The 15,792-nt window shown below is 47.4% G+C and overlaps 2 protein-coding genes across 3 annotated transcripts in view; one reads left to right on the top strand and one right to left on the bottom strand.

Annotated features, from left to right (window-relative positions):
- Positions 1–1,055: 1,055 nt before the first annotated feature.
- On the bottom strand, positions 1,056–11,396 carry CINP (cyclin dependent kinase 2 interacting protein). The gene is made up of 5 exons (XM_004483538.2): positions 11,147–11,396; positions 8,422–8,590; positions 7,011–7,140; positions 2,775–2,904; positions 1,056–1,664 (listed from the first exon to the last, which is right to left on the bottom strand). Exons 1-5 carry the CDS (start codon positions 11,151–11,153, stop codon positions 1,462–1,464), a joined length of 639 nt encoding a protein of 212 aa, XP_004483595.1. The 5' UTR covers positions 11,154–11,396; the 3' UTR covers positions 1,056–1,461.
- The window catches only part of TECPR2 (tectonin beta-propeller repeat containing 2), a 136,847-nt gene continuing 132,296 nt past the window's right edge, over positions 11,242–15,792 (top strand). Inside the window, exon 1 of one of the 2 annotated variants that reach the window (XM_004483537.3) lies at positions 11,242–11,401. The gene's annotated coding sequence lies outside the window, so the exon portion shown is untranslated. Of the gene's footprint in view, positions 11,402–11,624; positions 11,828–15,792 lie in introns of those variants that run through there. The other variant, XM_004483536.4, reaches the window with a different exon arrangement.

Genomic DNA, 15,792 nt, shown 5'->3' with positions numbered 1-15,792 from the left:
GAAATCCTAACTTTTTCTCAAAATATATCCCTACCATGTAGACAGCCTTTTATTTTTGGAATATTTTCTTTCTTCTCCTGGGAGGCACTTATCATTGGATGCTAGAGCTTCAGTTTCACCCAATATCACATAGCACCAGCTTCTTAGATTAGTTTCTGGGAAGCAATGTAAAATTGATTCCCTACACACATTCTTTTATGTTGGCACTTGTGACATAATTGCATGTGTTGTATTACAGGTCTGACAAGCCTGCCTCCTCCCCCGGCCCCAGACAGGGTCTCCTCAGAGGAACCTGGCATAGTTTATAAGCCCGTTCCAAAGCACAGGGCTGAGTATGTAGAAATTTCTTGGTACTGCTTGGCCAAATAGTTTGATGGCTGCACCTTTCTTCTCAGTAAATCATGAAAGTCTAAAAAAGAAATCCAGGCTCTGCCATTTACTAGCCACGTGACCTTGGACAGCTGCAGGCTGACATTGGCTCTTTTTGCATCTGTAAAATGCACAGGGCAGCATTATAAGCAGTTATTTTCTCACGTCCTTCTCAGCTCTAAATTCTACATGTTTAAGTCCTTATTTAGTGAGTCAGAGTTCAAATAATCTTGATAAATGTAGACAAGTGATTCAATATAAGAAAGCTAAAAACACAGTTTAAAACTCTTATTTATTAAAGGTCACTATGCACACAACCCTACAGAAATAAAGTTTGGGGTCAAAGAATTATAGGTCAGTATTTTCTCTGCACCCTGATTTTTGGCCAGCCTCTTCAGTTTGTTTCAAAGTTATTAACTTTTCTCTTATTCTAACAGGATATATCAAATGTGAAAGTTGTTGTGAAAACATGCCAGACTCTCAGATTTGTGCCAGAACAATGATGTAGAGGTGTTTTACTTGGCCTGTCACATCCTCAGTATACAGAGGCAATTTTTGGGGGTCAGTTTTCATTTCCATGATGCCAATCTTTACTGAGTTAATTTTACTGAGTTAACTTTATTTAAAAATTAGTTGTAATTATAAGACTAATATTTTTATAAAAACTCAAACAATACAGACACATATAAAGAAAAACTATCAAACCAGGGCTTTATTGTGTAAATGTAATACATGGAATTCATCTTATTTACAAAACAGTATCAGGAACTCATCTCACTTGGAAGCACTTGTGGGTGATGGATTCGGAGTAGGTGCTGGTGACACCAAGTGGTGGGATGCAAGGGTGGGCAGCATGGGCGCTGGGCATGCACAGCTGCAGTAGGTGTGCAGAGGGCTGAGGGAGGACAGGCCACGGGGAGCTGGGGGCCCTGAGGAGGTCGGGGGCGGCCACACCAGAGCACGGGGCTCAGACTGGGGTAGGGCCCTGAGCCTACAGGAGCGGCCAGCCAGGGCTGTCTGCTTCGGGAGTCGGGAAGGAGAAGAGGCCTGGTATCTGGAGGCTGATGCCAGAAGCAGAGGGGTTCTGGGAAGTCACAGTGCCCGGTGTTCGGTCTCGAGCAGCATGCTCTCCAGAAGTAGCTTGCTGTCGCTCTCCACGTATGGCTGGTGTAGCCACATGGACAAGTAGCTCAGGGTGAGGCTGCGGTCCGTGGTGTGGGCAAGCTCCTCCACCACCACGCGCTTCAGAAGGAGCTCCTTCCTGTACATGTCAGAGAGCCTGCGGGAAGCTGCATCTGAAACAACCAGACAGACCCCTCCCTCATTGGAAGGCAGGGACGTGCTCTTGCCTGGGAGGAATCGACACTTTTAAAACTCCCTGCTAGAAACCAGACCCAGGAGCTGCTGATGGGCCAGAGTGCTTGTCACTCCAGCTGGTGCAGCCACGCAGAGCTAGATGACAGGGTAAGGATCAAGAGATTAAAGGTGAACTAGAACCTTAGGGGCCTGCAGTGACTGGAAACGGGAGTCACCTGAAGCTGACAGCAATTCAATGGACGTGTTACATTTATCCTTATTTAAACAGTGAAGTGTCAAATCAACATCAAGCACCTTAGCCCTTCCTCTGAACTAATAAAGCTAAAACACTCAAAGTAAACCTTTAAGAGTCTGTTTTAGATAGAGTTCAGTTTCCCAGTAGTCTTCCGTGGGTTAGCTGAAGTGACCTTGATTTTTCAATTAAACAAAACACTACAGATTTCTGCCTCCACAGAGGAAGCAGAATTCATTCCTCCCACTGATTTTAAAGGGTTAATAATGACAACGCAACTTGCTTCATGGGTCTCTAATTAAATTTAATATTTATTTGCTGATTGCTAGGTAATTGAAGCCAAGAAGAAATGCTTGTTTAAAGGTAATAGAGCCTCGGGAAACGGACTTTGGCCCAGTGGTTAGGGCGTCCATCTACCACATGGTAGGTCCCCGGTTCAGGCCCCGGGCCTCCTTGACCCGTGTGGAGCTGGCCATGTGCAGTGCTGATGCGCGCAAGGAGTGCCCTGCCACGCAAGGGTGTCCTACACGCAAGGAGTGCGCCTGTGAGGAAAGCCGCCCAGCGTGAAAAGAAAGAGCAGCCTGCCCAGGAATGGCGCCGCCCACACTTCCCGTGCCGCTGACGACAACAGAAGCGGACAAAGAAACAAGACGCAGCAAATAGACACAGAGAACAGACAACCAGGGGAGGGGGGAAATTAAATAAATAAATCTTTTTTTTTAAAAAATAAAGGTAATAGAGCCTCTTGAATTGAATGTCAGAGCCTTGTCACCTTCTGAAAATAACAGACCTACATGGGACCATGTGCTCTCATCCTTTCTACTCCCTGAAAATCAACACTGCAAGAACTACTCACAAAAATGGGCTGTGGGCCAGGTGTGAAACAGGGGGGGCCGTTTATTGTCCTCTCCATAATGATAAGTTTCTAGGTCACAAATTCCTTTGGTTGTTGAAGACAGCTTTTCCATTTTCATCTGTATTTTGGTCTGAAAAGATAAACATTTGGAATATGGGAATATTATTTGAAATCTCTTCCTGTCTCAGACTCAATAACTCTTAAGATTTCAAAGGTAAGAAGTGTAAGTCTACTCAGACTAAAATTCCAATAATTTAACACCATTAATTCCACGTACAGCAAATTTCAAGGGAGATGGAGGCAGGCAGGCAATTGTGCTTTCGTTAACTTGGATTACTTCAGTCACAAAGCCCGATTGCCAGCCTGGAGGAGAGAGAGCTTGCCTAGTCCCGCTCCACCGAGGTTTACGAATGGCACTGATTTTTCAGCCCCAGAGACCTGGAAGAATCCCAAGGTAGGCGCTCTCATGCTTTATGGAAAGAAAAGAGAAAAGGCATCAAATAAGGAGCTCAGTTCTGACTCCCTTCTATTAACTGCCTTTATTTTATTTCAGCAGCCGCCTTTCAGTAAACTCAGTTGCAGGTACTACTGAGTTTACTGAAACCTCTACGAGCCTTGGTTTCCTTTTTATGACATGGTCATAAGGACAGCCAGCTGTGACAGGTGGAGGACGGAAACAGTGGTGCTCGATGCCTATGGTGTCCTTCACGCATGTCGGGCTCCACGATAAGCCCTGTGGCTGCGTCACCTGCATGGCTGCCCCCAGAAGATGCCGTGCGAACCCCACTGGATGGACGAGGGAGCACGGAACAGGGCTGATGACGTGCCTATGCGCACAAGGCTCCAAGGAGGATTAGGTGAGTTAATGGTCGTGAAGACCCTTGCTGGAATTATACAGGAATGTGCTGTTCAAGAAAATAAATAGGTGAAGAAACTCTAGGATTTCAGGTTTAAGTAGTAAAGCTCTAATTTCTAACTCCTAAACGTAGTCAGCTTTATGTACACGGGGAAAATAAAAAAACTTAATTTTTGTACCTGGTCCTTTCAACCCTCCAATTATATCTGCAGTGGCATACACTAACTTTAACCACCATTAATTTTCAAAAGAACCTATATTCTTTCCCAAGCATTTTTAGGTTCGTTATTTTGTTCCATCCCGAGGGGTTCATCATTTCACAGCGGGGAGATTGCTTGGGGTGTTGAGCTGGAAAGGGGGTGATGCCAGAACTTGGTGACAGTCTCCGACCCACGTCTCTGGACGCCCAATCCTATGCCTGTTCTGCTGCACCCTCTGAGAGGAGCTTGGCAAGTTCAGAAAGCAAGGAGAACGCTGGAGGTGTGCCAAAGGCCAGAGGGGCCGAGCTCGATTCCGCAGCTTGGTCTCTGTATTAGTCAGCCAAAAGGGTGCTGATGCAAAATAGCAGAAATTGGTTGGTTTTTATAAAGGGTATTTATTTGGGGTAGGAGTTTACAGGTACCAGGCCATAAGCATAAGTTACTTCTCTCACCAAAGTCTATTCTCATGCGTTGGAGCAAGATGGCTGCCGACAGCTGTGAGGGTTCAGGCTTCCTGGGTTCCTCTCTTCCCAGGGCTTCTCTTTCCTCTGTGAACTTACTTCCCTGGGCTCCAGCTTAAGGCTTCAGCATCAAACTCCAACATCAAAAAACCCTTTCAACTCTGTCCTTTGCCCTGCCTTTTATCTGTGAGTCCCTACCCCTTGGTGGGGAACTCAACACCTTAATGACGTGGCCCAATCAAAGCCCTAATCATAACTTAATCACGCTCAGGTACAGACTAGATTACAAACGTAATTCAATATCTATTTTTGGAATTCATAACTATATCAAACTGCTATAATCTCTAATAAAGAGACTATAGTTATGTACAGGTGCACAGGCCCCATGTGAGAGTGTGTGAACCGTGGCCCTTGCTTCCATCTCAATGTCAGGACGTCTCCTCCCACAGCTAATGCAGAATACAGTGCAGAACGTTACTCCAGCTGAGGCAGAGGGATATGGCAAACCAGCTGCAAAGTTGAAAGTTATTAAAGACTGTTAGAGCAGGTTGGGGAAATCATTCTCTGAAAGGGTGGAGGAAAACAGGAAAAACAGGGTCAATAGCCTCATCACACCAAATTTTGGTTCTGAACATGGAATGAGACCTGATTTCTAAGCCACTTTATATTAGCATAAATCCACTGGAGCTGAGAGGCTTGGCGCCTTGCATCCAGTGCCCGGGCTGTGGTGTTTAGAACCACTCTCTAGTAACAGGAACCAGAGCTCCTGGGAGAAGTGGCTGACTCTGAGACCGTAGTACCAGAAAGGAAGTGCTGAACACAAAAACCAAAACCGAAATCCACAAACCCCACAGTGATGGGGTTAGGTCAAAAGGGCACAGGAGCCAACTCAAAGAGCTCTCAAAGGCCCAAGCTGGAACAATTTCCATATAATTTATGGAGCTCCTGTGCCCTCATGGGAGGAGCCTAATACCCCTGCCCAAGCGTGAGTGAGCACTTTGGGGTCTTCCTCCCCAAAGCCCACAGCCCCAGTGCAGCTGTTGAGAAGAGCAGCGAACAGACCCAAACTGAATGGAAGTCAACAAGACACGCAACCAGCCCTCCTCAAAACTGCCGAGGTCATCACAAACACAGGAAATTGGGACCTGTCATAACCAAGAGGAACCTGAGGAGGTGTGGCCACGGAAGGTAATGGGGGTCCTGGTGGGCTCCTGGGACAGAGGACGTTGGGGGAAAGCTAAGGAACTCTGGATAAAGTGTGGGCTCTAGTTTATAATGATGCATCAATCTGGCTCCCTAATTGTAACAAATGTACCACACTAACGTAAGATGTGAAGAACGGGGGAGCTAGGTGGGGGAGGTGGTCTATGGGAACTCCCTGAAGTATCTCCTCAATCTTTCTGTAAATAAAGTCTATTAATTGAAAAAAAAAACCTTGCTGCAAGAGGAACCTGGGGGCTCAGGAGACCTTAGAGACCACGTGGCCCCGGGTCCTCACTGTGGTGGGCACGCTGCGGCCTTGGGAGGATGTGTTCAGGTGGCAGAATCAGCTGCGGACTTGGTGACCCTGAGCCACAAGGTGGGAAACATTGTCCTGCATCGTCCCAAGTGTCTTTCAATTCTTCCAGGTACTGGCTTGATGCCAGCATGCCTCTCCACCCCTATTACTTGCCACAACCCTTTTAACGGAGCAAGCCACTGGCATGGAGATTTTGACAGGGAAGCAGTATCCAGCCACTATTTTTATAATGTGGTTTTGAGGAAGCTGGGCACTAGGGCAAGTGTTTCTTAGCACAGCACAACCCCAAGGCCAATGGAAGATGGAATCCCAAAAAGTACACAGGACAATTATAAAAACCTAAGGGTTTATTTAGAGGAATCAAGTGTGTGTCAAACAACTCCATAAACCTCAAAAAGTACTGAAGACAATACTGCAATTCAATCATAAAGAAAAGGCTAAATTCCTAAAATGTCCCCAACACACATTTTTTTCTCATTTTAGAGTTTCTGAAATTAAACATGTATCTTACAGTTGATGTGATATTTATAACAGGGTAATGTTTCTTTCCTGGAGAATTCTTTTAAACTTGCAGTCTGTCTTTTATCAGATGGAAAACTAATTATGAGTAAGTGATATCTTAGGGAAAGACAATTATGTTCAAAATATTCTGTTTAAGTAGACAAGGATGCCAGGGGAGCATTAGAAACATTTCCATCACAAAAGGTAAAGAGCTTGCATGTTTCTGAGTGTCACGTTATTCAAGTTCAAATATGTGCACACCCTTATTTCCTGTGGGTGGCAAAGAGACGTCTTACTGTTATATTCACACCTGGCGGCCAGCATGGTGAGTCCTGAACACTCAGAAGGAATTCGTTCACCAGAACTGACCGAGTGTCTCTTATGTGCTAGATCAGGGGTTGGCAAATTACAGCCTTGGCCTGTGAGTTAGGATGGCTTTTACATTTTCAAATGATTCAAAAAGATCAAAATAATATTAATTTTGGTCACACGAATAAAATCTTGATTGTCTGCAGCCCCAGAAGTAGGTGAAATTGCCCCTGACAATGTGAAAGACAGGCAGGCAGATGCCCCTGAAGACTCAAGGGATAGCAGAGGGAGAGGGGCCAGTAGAAGAGGCCGAGGAGGGAAAAAGCAGGCAGCGTTGAAAGCTGCTGAGTGGTCAAGCAGTGACAGTGACCACAGGTGGATGGGGCTCACCAAACTGTCTAGGGTAGCCTGCAAGTCCTCACACAGCGCTTCAAGCTCCTTATTATAATCTGGAAGCACCTTCTCTTCACTTCTCTCAGAAGCCAGGCTGCTGTTCTCTAATTCTGTCTTGTCTTCAGCCCTGGAAAAAACGGAAAATAATGGGAATTGAATATACTCTTGAAGCTTGCCTTATTTTTTTATGCTAAATCCTAGACAACTCAGGACCCACATTAACTACGTCAGACATTTTGCACAAGCGCTGTTGTTTCACGTTATTATAATAATAAACATTACTGTTATTTACATTTACAATGACTATGTCCACGGAGTGCTCAGTTTGGCAGTAGAGAAGTCAATTAGATTCAGCTAATGTGTGGCATCCTTGGAGGAGGAACAAAAACATGGACCTTTTCCTCAAAGAGGTGACACTTCAGGAATGTGAATTTTAAACTGATGGCTGTGAGCCATGGGGCATGAAATTAATCTAATGATCACAACCAATATTAACAAAAAAATTAAACAGATTAAAAAATGAGCCAACATAGAGATCACTGCATGTAGAAAAGGTTTAAGAATTGTTCCACCAGAAAGACAGCGCAGGACCAAGAGTAGGTGATGGGTCTCATGGGAATTTCATGAGAGAACAGGCTGGCAAGAGCTGGAGGATGATGCCAGCAAGTCAAGATTCTAAACTGTAGATAAATGAAGCTGAGAAATTAAAAGACTCTACAGGAAACTGCAGTGTAAAGAACAGAAAGAACAAACCAGAACTGGCAACTGCCAACACTTTTTTTATAAGCCCTTTGACTGCTTTTAATAAAAGGCAACATTACAGATAAAAGTACAGCCCCCTTTCTCCACCAGTGCCCATACTGACTCTTCCCAGAAGCCACCACCACCTTGAATTGAACCTGTATCCTTCCACCCTTTTATTATTTTATTCACAGATGAAACCATGAATAAGATGTAGTAGTTTTATGTTTAACAACGTACAATGACAGGAAGCAGATGTGGCTCAACCGATTGGGTTCCCATCTACCATATGGGAGGCCCTGGGTTTGCTTCTCAGGGCCTCCTTGTGAAGGCAAGCTGGCCGTGCCTGCAGAGAGCTGGCACAGCAAGATGATGCAACAAAGGGAGATAAGGAGACACAGAAGAATGCACAGCAAATGGACACAGAGCAGAAAGCAAGCAAGCGGTGGTGGTGGTGGTGTGGATAAATAAATCTTAAGGAAAAAAACGTACAATGACAGTTCATGATGTGCTTATTGTTTGACCACTTGCTTTTTTACTTAATATTTTATAATTTATCCACGATAATAAACAGAGACCACCCTTACCACTCTGAAAGACTACCACAAAAATTCTGCCCCATCAAGATTGAAAAGTTCAGAGCGTGTGGCCCTCTATGTGCACTTACAATAAACTGATTTTCAGGTTGGCAATATTGTTTGCAGTAGCAAAACCTGCATCATTGAGCGTGTCCCATTTCAGGATTAAATTATGCCAGTCAGCTGCATTGTCCTTAATTCTTCTTGCACTGACAGATAAGACAGGTTTTCTGGGAGCTGCAATTCCAAGAGTCTTTGCTGAGAGGGAATAAAGGAAACATGATTAAGAAGTTCACAATCACAGTTACATCTAGCTTTCAATAGTGAAACTATGTGAAACGCCAAATCAATTGGACAAATAAGTCTGGGTGAATGTGAAAGCTCACTGCCTGGAACAAGACAACGCAGAACTTTATCTCTACTTTTACATATTAAGTTTCACTAGATATAGCTGACTCCTTTCCCAGCTTATTAGCTCCCCAATGGTTTTACCTTAAGCACTTTCACCATTTTCAAAGGCTAGAAATAAGGTAAAGCTGTGACTTTCTGCTAAAAGAACTCCATGGCTCCCCTAACCTTCCCTAAAAGATAAAGCCTCCACTCCTCAGCAGACTCCCTGACTTGTTCAGAGCTCTGTGGTGGCAAGTCTTGTTATTCCAAGACACGGGGAGGGCGAGCTGCTGGAGGTGAGCCCTTCAGAGCAGCTGCCCCTGTGCCTCAACACTCATCGCAGTGCCTGCCCCAGCCCCTCCACCTCCAGCTAAAATGCACCAAGAGCCGAGGAGCCTCCAGGACTCTGCAGGTGCGGTTCTTTCTGCTGGGAAAGCTCTTTGCTTCATCTGGCGTATCCTCCCACCCTCCAAGACTCACCCAGATCCCACCTCCCAAGGACAGCTCCCCCCACGGCCACCCAGCAGACGCTGACTCAGGACTTCTGTGTCCCCACCCCCCACTCCTGTGTCCTCTCTTCCTCTGCCCTTAAAACTTGCCAAAGGTTTTCTGTGGCCCACAGAATAAAATTCCTGTTCCATCAGAGGCCCCAGAAGGAATTCTGGCCACACAACAGCTCTATAGTTTGGAGTCTGGACTCTGAGTCCAAATCTCAGCTCTGTCATTGCTGGCTGTGTGATCTTGGGCAAGTTGGTTAACCTCTAGTTGCCTCAATTTTCTCATCTGGAAAATGGGATAAAAATAATAACCACTTTGTAGGGTTGTTGTGAGGATTAGATAATAAACAAAGCTGTGAGGGAGTAGCACAAAGCAAGCATCTGCTATATTACCTACTGTCACAAGAGTCTCCATTATCTAAGTCATGCCCATGACTTGTCTTGCTTCAACCTTGACCACGTACTCTGATGCCTCAGCCCTGGCTCTGCACAAGTTCTGACCTTCACTTGGAATATTCAATCTGTCAGTGTGTGCCCCCTAGGAAACTCCTAGCATCCTTTAGGGCTCAGCTTTTAAATATCATATTGATTTTCCATTCATTCTTTCACATACGAATAATAAATACTTGCTGCATGCCTACGATATGTAAGGCATGGGGGATGAAGTGATTGCACAGACAGCCCAGAATTGTTTCCAAGGGGAAGGCAGATGATAAAAAATTAAATGATTGTGATCAGTTCATATCATAAGTGCCACACAAAAAAATAAAACGGTGTCTCGTGTTAGAGTGATCCCCTGAGAAGGTGTTAGTCAGGCTGGGACATGAATCATGAGAAGCCACAAGAGGGAAGGTAAAGGAAATGGCATAAAGTACATGGGCCCGGATTTGAGAAGGAGCTTGATGACTTTAAAACACAAAGAGCTGAGTCCCTGGAATGAAATGGAGATGGGGTAGGAGGTGGTAGGTGAGAAAGGATCAGACATCTAGACTTACTGGCCAAGTACGATGGAACCGGAGCAGTGGGCTTCCAGCAGGGAAGGGATATGATCTGACGTATGCTTTTAAAAAGTCACCTCCACAAAGAAGCCTTCATGGATCCCCCATGTTGGGCTGGTACTCAGTGTTACTAAGTTTCGGAACCTCATACTATCTAACACAAGTGCAGTGAAGTTGCTTGCTTAAATGTCTATATGCACCTTAGACCGTGAGGTTCACCAAAGTAGGGACTATGTTTTGCTCCCTCTTATACCCACAGCACATAGTAGGTGCTGAATTAAATATGTTCAGTGGAGGAATAGCTCTTACTATCTGTCCATACTTAATTGTCTAAGGGTTTGTCTCTTTGCCAGAGGGGACACTTTGAGGGCAAGGGCCACATCTCATTCATCCTCTGGCTGCCCTATACCTAGCACATATTTAGGAACTGCAAACAGGACATGGTTCTTGAATTCACGGAACACACCGGTAGTAGGGAAACAGGCGGAGTGCGGCAGAGCAGTGCTGAACAGCACTTCCCACCTGGAAAACGGGCAGGACAAAGCGTTTCAAGGGGGTAAGCGAGGCTCAGACGAGTTCACCCACGTCCTCAGACCACTCTCCCACGGCCAGTTTTCACCACTAGCAGGATGCTCTGGGCAAGGGATTCTGAGCGGAGCTCGGGGAAGGGTTTCTGGAGGCGCTGGGCACACGAGGCTCGGCACCCCGGTGCTGCGCGGACAGTAACGCGCAGCGAGAAGGCCGTTCAAGCGTTGAGAACCAGGCTCGTCCTTTGCATACAGCATCGCGCGGTCACGACAGAGACCGACGCTTGGCGGAATGGACGCCTTGCCGCCCGCGCACGGGCCCCCATCCTAGCCCGTAGCGGCTCCGCAGTCTGGGCTCCAGCGCGCGGCCGCCTCGCCCCCGAATCCGCGCGCCTCACGCACCTGCCATGCCGCAAGCCGACCAGCCCTGCCAGACGCCGGAGCCCCGCCTCCGGAAGTCAGCGACGTCACTTCCGCCGCGCCCCACCCGCGCCGCTGGCGGCTCGGCCGCTCTAGCCCGCCAGGAGCGCGTTGCCGCTGGGCCGGATCGGCGCCGTTGCCCGGGGAACGGGCTCCCGGCAGCCCCCACGGCCTGGGTCCGTCCCCGCCTCTTCGGGCCCCGCCGGGCCGACGAGTCCGGAGGGGCCGCCGCGGGAGGTGAGTCTGGCGACACCGCTGGCGGCCCCGACCTCGGCCGCGCCCCCTCCTGGCTTCGCTGGCGGTCGCCGCCGCCCACGCCGCCCCGAGTGTCCTCAGCCCCCCGCGCGCCCGGCCCGCTCGCTCCCCGCGCCCGCGCTTCTTTCGCGCGGGGCGGGCCGGGGGCTCCCGGCCGCGGGCTGGCGGGTGGCGCCGCCTCTGAGCCCCGGGCCGGCACCCGCCCGCTGGCGCCCGCAGCAGGCCTGGTCGCCAGCCCGTGGGCGCGCCGTGAGTCGCGCCGTGAAGTGGCGACGCGCCCCGAGGTGAAAGGGGCAGTGAGTGTGGAAGAGGGGTGCCCCGGGCACGCCGAGCTTCAGTTTGCTCCTCAGTAGATCCGAGAGGCTGGCGACTGCCCCTGGTTCGTGAGGCGACGAGACGCCGGTGCCTGTAAGGACAGCCCTCCTGGTGGCGCCGGTGTCTGTGCTCTCCTGCTTCGTTGCGCCTTCCTCCCACTCTTGCATCTCTCTGACTTCTCGGTACTTGGGTTTCTCCTCCTCTCCTACTCCCACTCCTCTTCGCCGCCCTTTGTTCTCCCTCTTTCTCTCCCATACTCTGGAATTTTGTTTCGTACAGTTGCTTTTGTCCACTTTTCTGGCAGAATGTGGGGTACCGGCCCGGGGGGCACCCTTGCTCGTGTTCTTGCAGCCCAGGTAAACTTTTAAGGAAATCCTCAAGCCGGATCCCAGGCCTTGGCAGAGTGGAATAAAGCCCCTGTGGCCCCTTGTGGCCCCTTGTGGCCAGAGGTCGAAAATACTGTCATCTCCGTTTTACTGATAATGACGCTGAACTTCCTGAGGCGGGGTCACCTGCCTCTTGTCCTGGTCTTTTACGCCACACGCATCCTTGTCCTTTCTCACACCCAGCTGCAGTGCACCTTTTAGACCTTCCCCGTTTTTTTCCGATAACCCACCTTCATTTGGCGGATTGCTATTTGGGATCCACTGGGTACCAGGTCCTCTGCCAGGCTCCAGGGATGCCCACTGTGAACCAGACAGACCCTGCCCTCAGGGGCCGCAGAGTCTGGCCTCTGATCTTTCAGAGGCAAAATCTACTTGAGTTGTCACAACTGGCTGGGAAAATAGGTGGGGAAGGTGGGGTAAGGAGCAGCCAGTTCTGAAGGCCTGACTAATAAACAACTTTTGCAAGGTTTGTTATTTTGTAGCCACATTGTTTTTCAACAGAAGGCTGGGTGCCATTGGATTTTACTTCAGTTTTCTCTTAGAGAAGTTCAACTTCAGGTTTGAGGAGGTCTGGTCTCCTATTAGTCTCTATTCTGTACGTGCTTTGTACAAAATGCCTGCTGGAATGTAGCGGGAAGAGAGGAAGGAAACGGGCATTGGGCAGAGCAGTTGATGGAGCCTGGGAAGGTAAGGATGAGATCAGGAAACAGGTCAAGACTTCTAGACGGAGTGATGCAAGGGGACCCTGGTAGAATCAGGAGGGAGTAGTTGATGGGTTTTGTGAGCCGCTGAGGTAGAAGTAAGCAATAAAAGTGTGCGTTCAGTTTAAATGTGTGTCTTCTGTGGAGCTGGTTGTGAGAGTCCAGGTGGAATGATCTTACATTTAGGGCTATCATACTTGGGCAAATCTCTCACAGCGTTTTGAGAGAAAGATTAATTCAGCTAATACTTACTGAATGTAGATAAATCACACTCTAGTGATCTTTCAGAGCACCACAAAGTATAGACTAGAAAGACAGGCCAAGACTAGGAGATGGAAAAGAAATGATGATGCTAACTTTTGAGAACTGCTCTCCCAGATTCTGTGAAAGCAGAGAGGGACCGACTAAGTGAGGCAGTCTGCAGAGGCTTCTGGTGGAGGAGAATCAGCTCTCAAAGAGAGTGAGGGGGGGCCGGGGAAGGAGACATGGAGGCCAAGACGCAGAGGTCCTGGCAGCTTTAGGGGCTGAGGTGGAGAACTGGCTGTGGCTGGAGCATGGAGTGTGCATGAAGAGTGGCCCGCCGTGGACTGGGCAGAGACCAGTGTGTCGGAATTGTCACTTCCCAGGTCTCCTTAGCCCCTGAGCACTGGCCAGCCGGCCAAGGAGCAGGGAAGTGAACAAATTTCACCTGGAATAGAAATGAATGCTTCAATCCCATTATGTTCAGCCTTGAAATTTTATTTTCGAACAGATAAATTTTGTTGCATCTTTAAAATATCACAAGTAGGTCTGGCATCTTGTTTCCATTGCTACACAACTCTTAGATCTTATTCATTAGCCTGCTGAACTGTTCCTTTGTTTTTAATTGTGGTGGCTTGCTGAATCAAAGCATCTGAATTTGATACAAGTTCAATGTCCTTCCTTCAAGAATTCACTTATCTTTCTTGGCTTGAGATACTGAACAAGTAACACCTGGCCTCATCCGAACCCTGTGGATGTATTTTTCACCCACAAAATTTCGGATCTTAACCAGAGACCCACTCTCCTGAATACTTTATGGGGAGGTGAGCACACACAGACCTCGTCTTGTAATAGAAGCTTGCCTAACACCCTTAGTCATATTCTGTATATGACGACACATAGTGCCAACTATAGCCAGTTCCTTTTAATTTCCCCACCATTTGTCAGCCCGAAGCCTCTTCTTTTTCTTCTCAAGTAGCCCGAGTTCTACACTGATGTGCTGAAGTCTATGCAGGGTTCCTCTGGGCCCTTCACAAGAACTGCTTCCCTGCATTGTGGTGCTGATGCTTTCTGGAATGTCAACAGTCTGGTTGCTGAGGATGGTTTTCATTCTCACAGTAGATGTGGCAGAGAGCTGGCCTTAAGATTTTAACACTTAAAAGAATTAATAGTTGTGGTAGCCATCTTAAAGTAGATTGTGCTTCAGGGAAACCAGTCGTCCCTTCCTCGAGATTGGAGCCATTCCTTATACATGAGCGCCACATGTGATCACCGTACTTCTGAGTTGGGGCTTTGGACTCTCTCCAGTCCTAGCTCCAGTTTCAAAAAACTCCTGAACCTTGTGACCATTGGGAGCTGTAAGCAACAAAGGCCAGCTTCCGGCTTCCCTGTTTATGGGATTGATGGGACAGTGCGGGCAGTGCCAGGCAGTATGTGACTTAAATAAGCAAGCCATGGTGCATTGTTTTGTTTTTTTAACTGAAATAGTCGTGGCCACAGAAGCATTATTGAATTTAAAGATTGGCTTGAGAATACTCTTTTGCAGTAAGACCTGAAGTTAGCATTTTGTTTATTCATTCAGGAATATTTGTTGAGCATTGGCTTTGTTCACAAGTATTGCTGGGTACTAGAGGACACGCTGGTGAGCAGGAGAGACTGTGTTGCCTACTTTCTCATGGGAGAAATGGTCATTAAACTGTTGAGCAGATAAAGTAATTAGAGGTTGTGATCAGAATTTTAAAGGGCACAAATAAGATGATAGGATTGAGGGTCTCTTGGGTCCTGTAAGTAAACTGGTCAGCAGAGGCCTTTCTCTGGTAGTGACCTTTAACCTGAGACCCTGGGGTGAAGAAGACCCAGTTACTTCCAGCGAGGTGAAGATTGTTCCAGGTCACAGGAGTATTCGGTCCTGAGACTTGAGGAGGGAGTGAGAGGTCAGTGGCGCTGGAGCTTGGAGGGCAAGTGGAGAGGGGTAGAGATTATGGGGGCCAGGAAGGAGTCAGACCCCACAGGACCTGGTGGGTGGCAGGAACACACAGAGCACTGGGGAGCCACTGAAGGATTTTGAGAAGGGTGGGTCTGATTTCCCTTTCAAAGCGCTCTTTCATTTTTCTCGTTTCTTCCTTTGGGTACCACCTTTATTGAGATATAATACACATACCATACATCGTACCCACTTAAAGTGTACAGGTTGGTAGTTTTTAGTATGTTCACAAGGTTGTGCAACCATTACCACACTCTGATTTCAGAACATTCTCATCACCCTAAAAAGAAACCCCATACCCAACAGCAGTTCCTGTCCCCCCAGTCCCTGCAGGCTGGCGACCACTGACCTGCTTTCTGTCTCTTCAGATTTGCCTGTGTTGAACATTTCATGTAAATAGAATCATACGCTGCGGGAACTGGCTTCCTCTCACTTAGCGTAAGATTTTCAAGGTTATCCACCTTGTGGCATAAATCAGTATTTAATCCCTCAACCCCCACTTTTTTTTTTTTAATATTTGAAACAATATTATTATATTTTCAACTATAATCCATAGTTTATAGTTTATATTAGGGTTCATAATTTGTGTGGTACAGTTCTATGGATTTTTAAATTTTTTATTCTGGTAACATACAGCCTAAAATTTCCCTTTTTAACCACTTACCAAGTGTACAGTATTGTGCCACCATCACTACCATCCAATACCAAAACTTTTCCATCTCACTCTAAACAGAAACTGAACCATCA

This window comes from Dasypus novemcinctus, chromosome 3 (assembly GCF_030445035.2).
Source record: "Dasypus novemcinctus isolate mDasNov1 chromosome 3, mDasNov1.1.hap2, whole genome shotgun sequence".
Taxonomy (NCBI): domain Eukaryota; kingdom Metazoa; phylum Chordata; class Mammalia; order Cingulata; family Dasypodidae; genus Dasypus; species Dasypus novemcinctus.
Note: the sequence above shows the minus strand (reverse complement) of the source record. Positions and strands in the feature narration are given on the sequence as shown.

Bases quoted from the DNA above. Each gene is read 5' to 3' on its own strand.
- CINP (XM_004483538.2), bottom strand. The intron at 7,141-8,421 runs GTAAGTGCACAT...CGTTTTTTCCAG, and splicing joins AACCTGAAAATCAGTTTATT to GGCTGAAGACAAGACAGAAT. The intron at 1,665-2,774 runs GTGAGTAGTTCT...TGGTTGTTTCAG, and splicing joins CTGGCCCACAGCCCATTTTT to ATGCAGCTTCCCGCAGGCTC.